This window comes from Pinus tabuliformis, chromosome Q, assembly GCF_031772625.1.
Source record: "Pinus tabuliformis cultivar Carrire ecotype Pingquan chromosome Q, CPIR1, whole genome shotgun sequence".
NCBI lineage: Eukaryota > Viridiplantae > Streptophyta > Pinopsida > Pinales > Pinaceae > Pinus > Pinus tabuliformis.
In genome coordinates, this window is record NC_142296.1 from 591,345,784 (window position 1) to 591,353,477 (window position 7,694).

At 31.4% G+C, this 7,694-nt stretch overlaps 1 protein-coding gene across 1 annotated transcript; it reads right to left on the reverse strand.

Moving 5' to 3' along the window:
• Positions 1 to 5,718: 5,718 nt before the first annotated feature.
• LOC149220837 (aspartic proteinase nepenthesin-1-like) lies at positions 5,719 to 7,089 on the reverse strand. The gene has a single exon (XM_089387220.1). It carries the CDS (start codon positions 7,087 to 7,089, stop codon positions 5,719 to 5,721), a length of 1,371 nt encoding a protein of 456 aa, XP_089243346.1.
• Positions 7,090 to 7,694: the final 605 nt, after the last annotated feature.

Genomic DNA, 7,694 nt, shown 5'->3' on the forward strand with positions numbered 1-7,694 from the left:
AGTAATCATATTGAACTATTCAATTGAAGTATACTCCATTTACATATGTTACCCTACTTAGGTACAATACAAATTATGTTTGCATACACATGCTTGTGTAATTTTTAATCCACTATGTTAAGATTGAGACCCCTATTTATTGTTTATATATTTTCCTTGTTATAGTTGCATTAAATTATTTTCATGATTTTTATTTTCAAAGATTCATTTATTAATAAATTAAACTCTTTATGTTAAAGCATTCAATAGGCACTATGAAACGATCAAAGTGCTCAATGGGAGAGTTGTATCCAGCAGAGGAGCATTCTGGAGTTTTATTTTGGCCTTATTTATTTCTATTAATAATTTTTATCAACATTTTAAAGAAAAATTACCTAGATTTTTTTTTGAAATGGAATGTCAATGATAAGAATTTATAAAGAAAACATATATGTATAATTAAAAAACAAGAGCAATCTTCAAAAAAATCTATTATTAAAAAAATTACTTGATGGATAAGAGTGGCTATTCAATTTATAACTCGCTCCGAATTATTCTTAGAATGACCACTATTTTTCTGTCACACACATTCAAAAGTCTTAGTCCAATTCTTAGTATATTTTTTAGTCAATTTTAATTGAAATCTGAGAAAAATTGTTAAAATCACAAATTTACATTGTGTATTTTAATTAATTTAAGCATCCCAAAAAATTTTGAAAAATATTAAATTTATTTATATATTAAAAACATATTTTAAATAACAAAAAAAATCACATTCTTCCCTAAAATTATATTATTAAATTCTAATAAAAAATCAAATAATAAAAAAATTATCTGATCTGATTTTCGATAGAGCCGCTCCATATATTTTGAAAATTGTAATGAATATCCCACCGCATAAATCCTTCAAGTACACATCTCAAATGATCTCGTCTTCGACTTTAATCACCAAGTGTTCGTAACCACGGTAATTCAATTTAATCCCCGAGTGTTTGTAACCACTGTAGTTCGTAATAAAGTAATAGTTTTTTCATACTAGTTATTGGTAATATTAGAACGGAAAACAAGCAAATAATTAGGAGAAAAACTACTCAGCACACCGTCTGCACAAAATATCCTGTTAGGAAACATCAACATTGGAAAAATTAGGCGTTTAGCAAACTAGTGGTCTAATAGAGTTAGTGGTCTAATAGAGTTATGATGTAAGGAAACATATTTATTGATGCTTTATGTCTTTTTATTCTACTTTGTTGCAAAATATAGGGATAAAGTTTGGTATATTGGAACACAGTACCTTGTTAAGATTGTGTTTTTATTTGAATTTATATGACATTATTGTCCTTAGGGATGTGATAATGGGTATATTTCTCTTTTTTATTGGTTAATAGTTAAATATTTTTTAAAATTTTTCACATTTAATTTTTATTATTTTTAAATCAAATTCTCTTCCATTCCGTTTTAAACTTATTCAATTTTTCTTGGTTTCCCATGCTAAGACTTTTTTATGTTTTTTTTCAAATTTTATGTCATAAAAAATGTTTGGATTTTTGTTCTAAATTGTTCTATCTTTTACCAAAGTGATTCTCATGTCAATATGTTATCTATTTTATAAATGATTAATTTTGTTTTATCTTTTATATTTTATATCACATATGAATTTTATTTTGATTATGTTTTTAATTTTTATATCACATATGCCTTTTATTTTGATCACATTTTTGGTCTTACAAAAGTTGAGTATAGAAAGACAAACCAACTTAAAGTTTTTTTTATTTTTTTCTTTTCTATTTATTATTTTATAATTTGATTCTCTTTTACCAATTCCTCTCATTTATTTTCTCTAATTTATTATTATATGTAGATTTTTTTTTTCTATTTTGTGTATGCTGACAAAATATATCTTATAGTTATTCACCAATCAATATTATATTTTGTTTTTGAAAATGAAAACATCCTTATTCCGAAAAAAAAAACTTGTTGCCATCAGGTCACATGCATCAAGCTATGTTACATTACATTCTACCTCATATTCAAAGTAATGCTACAACTAATTAAACTTTCCAATTACTCATAATTGCAATAGATGATAATTCTACCTCATATTCAAAGTAATGCTACAACTAATTAAACTTTCCAATTACTCATAATTGCAATAGATGAATATAAATTTATCGAACATAATCAACATGGTTACTCATGGTCATATATCATCAATCCAAGTTCATTAATCAAAACTAATCAAAATTACACAAATTAAATTACATTAAGAAATAATCTTAAAGAAAAATTGTCTCCTTTTTCTTCACTTCCAAGAATGTATTATTTTCTCTATTTATCCTTGCCTATTGCAATATAATATAAAAAATATTTTCATCCAAAATAGGGTTATTTTTCTATACCTCTCCTTTTTATCATGATGGTCTTCATTTATCCATTTTTGAACCCATACCATTTTAGATCCAATTCCACATGCAACAACCAATACTTCATTAACAATTTTTTTTTGGCATTGGGATCCTTCCCATCTTATGCTATGGTTTTAGTTTTCTTTTCTTTGATTTTGGCAGGCTCCATTTGTTACTTTCGCTGCCTCATCATTATATGTAACTTGTATAGATATTTCTTGTTTTATTTATCTACATTTTTAAAGACTTACAACAAGTAAATTTATTTTAAAAGGCCATGAAAGCCTCCAAATTACTTCAATGTTATTCCTAGTTAAATATGTTTTCCTTCTTGAAATGAAACATGTATGTTTAGACACTTTATTAGGTTCACTCTTTCACTCTTTTAGTTAACACCAAGGAATATCATCTTTATGATGAGGTAAACCAGAAGTTTAATCTTTCCAGACATGTTTTTTTCCTAAATATTCCGAGAATGATAAAATTGTTAAGATGTACCTTGATCCTTTGGATAGATTCACTCATGTCATGAATTTTGTATGAGATTCCACATCTCAAAGGGGGGTCCCCATCTTGGATCAATATTTAGAATCCCCTTCTAAAGAACCAACTCCCCCTCATGAAGTTCCATCTACTTCATCATCTCAAGAAGCACCTTTGAGTGATGTGCTTGAGAGGATTGGAAAGATGAGCCTTGATCCAACTCCATCTTAATTAGTGGAGAACCATATACCATTTTAGAAATGTTTCCCAAAATGACTCATCAAAATGCTTGAAAGTGATCATTGTGATGAGGTCTGACAAATAAGAACCACAAGATTCACCAAACAATATCAAGATGATGTACATAACTCTTATTAAATTAATATATATGATATGGATGCTTCATACGATTTTGAATCAAATTTATTTACTAACTTTTAACCATATTCATTTAAGTAAGTTTCTTCTCATGATGATTGGATAGAATGAATGAAAAAGAGTATGAAATTTTCATAAACAATGGAACATGGAAGTTGGTTGAGGGTCCATTTGAATCCAAACCAATTGATTGCAAGTGGGTATATAATAATGAGTGCAAATTAGATGTCTGACTTAACAAGAACAAAGTAAGGCTCTTGGAAAAAGGGTTGGCATAAAAAGAAGGGGATGATTATGGAGAATTCCCCCGAAATCAAAGTGGGATACCATCCAAACTCTCTTTTCGTTTGAAAAATAGATGAAAGATTCATCAAATGGATGTGAAGGTTTCTTTCTTGAATGAATATCTAAAGAGAATGTCTCCATGTCTCATTTGCAATGTTTGTTTCATTATGAAGGGACAAGAAATAAAGTATGTAAAATCATCAAATCCCTATATGACATAAAATAATCATCCATAGCCTTGTATGCAAATTTGAGTAAGCATCTTTTGAAATTGAATTTGAAACACTTTAATCTTGTGCAATCGTGCAATTCTATTTTTCAAGAAAGCTAGCACAATTGTTGTATATCTTATAGTGTAAAAATATTATCTATTGATAACATAGAATAATAAAATCTACATTGTATCCATAAATAAAGAGTTGAATAAGAGTTTTCATATGGCACATTTGGGATATGTTCACTACTACTTGGGCATTGAAGTGACTCAACATCCAAATCATATATTCACCTCTCAAAATAAGTACATTGGAGAATTGTTGAATAATTATGGCATAGCTAATGCTACCCTCTGCTTGAATTGATGGAATAGTGTTTGAATCTCACCTCAAAAGAAGGGAATGAATTTGAGGATGTAGCTAAGCATAAATAGTTTTTCAAAAATTTTATCTACCTCACCACTATAAGAGAAATTATTTTATTTTTTGTTGGGATTATATGTAGATTTAACAAAAATCCTTGTGGAAAACATCAATTCGCTACAAAGAGTTCTAAAGTACTTGAAAGGAACTGCAGAGCTTGCACTAAAATATTTATAGGTGGATGAGTTTAGTTTGATTGGATTGATTATATACTTTGATTCACACTTTGACTGAGACAAAGTAAAATTTGTATTAACTTTAGCTTATTTCATGTGTCTTGAATCAAGAAGCATCTTCTAGAGGTCACACAAACAATCAATTCTATCAAATTCCATGACATAGGAAAAATATGTTGCAGCTGCAAAAGTATCAAAGGAGACTATATGAATTAGGAAAGTACATCACAATGTGAAATTTGATTAAGTTCTATGTAGATGAAAAAGCTATTCATTCAAGACATTGTTCATTAGATGAAAAAATTGTTGGTATCTTCTTCAAAGTTCTTGGAAGAGAAAAGTATAAAACTTCCTAATAATACTTGTATTTACAAACATGAGGAAACTTGCACATAATTATTCACTATTTATGTCCATGTAAATACAACTTATTAATAATTAAAAATACTAAAATAAACTTAATATAAAATAATCAACCACTAAGTGTATAAATGCAATATATATATATATCACAATTTCATAATTAAAAATAGACAAATGAAAATTGTTTTGAAATAATAATGATGGTTATTAACTTTTTACTGTAGATTTTTTACTTAAAAAAGTAAAAGATTACTTAAAAAATTTTGACATTTTATTTTTATAATATAACATAAAAAGAAAGAAACATAAATAGATCACCATAATTTTATTGATATAATAAATAAAAAATGCCAAAACCATAATTTTACTGATATAATAAATAAAAAATACCAAAATGTGACAATGATTTTGATAATTAGAACTCAACCCCATTTGAATCACAATTCAAATTATAAAGAGACTGAAGACAATCGCACATTATCATAACTAAAACTAAACAATTAAAACACGCTTTTAAATAATATAACCCAGATTAAAACCCAATAGCATTTGAATGACAATTCAACTTATAAGCAAACTTTCACATCGGTACAGTGACTACCCATTTAACATGTGAAAAGTTTTATTTACTGTTCTTTGAAACCATATAATGCAGAAAGAGGTGAAAATTTTTATTTACTGTTCTTTGAAACCATATAATGCAGAAAGAGATGACTCATTGTAAGCGAAAGTTTTATTGCGGGTAGAGAAGGCTCACTGTAAGCGTAAAGCCTGACGAAAAATATAAGAAGCTTTGTTATTTGAACAAACAGTGCAGAAGATATTGCTGCATCACAATTTATCCCGAGACAACAAAATATAACACCTATGACAACAATTTTTGAAACAGCATCACAATTTATCCCGAGACAACAAAATATAAAACCTATGACAAAATTTTTGAAACAGCATCACAATTTATCCCGAGACAACAAAATATAACACCTATGACATTTTGAAAAGCTAATCTTTCTAAAGATGGAGATCAGAACAGTCGGTGGGAGTAAAAAAGAGTAGTTTGCGATTTAGATCGTAGAGAATGTGAAAATTCTGCTGTTGAATATATCCAAAAATTGATAATCCACCTTCATACCCTGCAGATTTGAACGCAAGGCATTGTAACCCACTCGTAAAATTTCGACTACTGATGAAAACATTCTTCGGGGGCAGATCATATGGCGCGACTCCTCTGAAGTGAAAAGTAACAGACGGAATTTCGATGGTAACGTCGGCAGGGTAGCAGAGGTCAAAAATCGAAAGAGCAGTGGGATCACTAACTGGCTTAGCTGAAATGGTGTCCTTGATAGCTTTTACAAAATTATCGTATGCGGGCTGCACCAAATACGTGATGGGATTTCCAGCGTCAATGATGAAACCTCCTGTTCCAGTTTTCTCTAAAATGTCGAATGTGCCCTTAGGGTAGGGCACTGGGTAGCCCGCCACACTGATTCCATCGAGGCCGAGGTAACGGTGGTTGAATTTAGGGTATATGGTGTTTGCAAAGATAGGGGTGTTAACAAACACACCAGTGACAATGTCAGTAGCCAACCCTAGGAACAAAGAGCTGACCACTGTGTCATTGTCTATACTTCCCAAACAATGGGAGAAGAAATAGTGGAAGGCAAACCCTGCCTGAGACATCAGAGAAAGTGTCCCCTCTCCCATACCCAGGATACCGTCTACCAAGGGAAAAGTGCCGCCCTCATCGAGACTGCACCCGAAAGAGACATGATTGAAAGGGAGCTGCGTTACTTGGACCGCTGTGACCCAAACTGTATCGTACGCAATGATTCCAGAGGTGTAGGAAGTATCTATGTATTTGTATTCATATGCGCAATTCGACACTGCATCGCAATGACTTTGTTTCTCAAGGGTTGTGCAGGCGGGGCTATGACAGGACGCGTTGCTGTAAGTCCCCGAGCTGCTAGGATCATATTTTGCGGAATCATGGAAGCACTTTGTCCAGATCAAGGCGCTGCCCGGGTCGAAAATTAAACTCAGCACTGATGAATTCGGGGACCCTATCCTTATCTGCACCAGATATGACAATGCTGCATAGATCACGCCGTTGGGCTGAGATTCCCACGCGATACCGTAGTGTCCACCACCGTTGCCATGTTGTTGGAAACGCCGCATCCTCTCGTCGCCTTGTTGAATAGTTCTGCGGAATTGTTCAACGCTTGAACCCTGTGAGAGGTTCTGGACATTTCCGAATGTGAGACCTAGTCTTGTTGCGTTAGGGTCCTTTTTGTAGATAATTGTTCCATCGCTAGCGCAAGATCCCTGAGTTGAAAACCAATACAAGGCAATGGTGGCTATTAACAGAACGCGAAGTCCTGTCATTGTTTAGAACCCTAATCACACACCCTTTGCAAATTGAAAACACATTCTACCACATATACATTATACATTATATATATATACTCACTCATCCTACCGCCTCTTACCCCATGTATATACAAAATTGTATAGACATACACTCATTCTACAACATGTATATACAAAATGATATATACAGAACGTCAAAGGAGAGGATATATACAACCGTCTATATGACATATATAAACAAGTGAAAGCCATATATATGTGGTATACGGTCTCTGAGTAAATTGGGTCATCCTTGCTCTCCCTATTTTAAAGCGCGAGCAATAAATATGCGCTCGGAAATCGATTACCTTAGTCAGCCACACAGTGAATGCATCCGCATTAAAATTTATGGCCAGATTCATGTTAAAATCAACAAACACCTACACATAATCAGATAATATAGCTTAAGAAGTAAACTAAATATTCAGATAATATAGCTTAAGATGGATAGGTGTAAGTTCAAAAGAAGTAAACTAAATATTCAGATAATATAGCTTAAGTTCAGAGTCAATAAACACATACCAAAGTATAGGCGAGGAAGTTCAAACTCAGTAAACACACAAGATTCTATGATGCGAAGT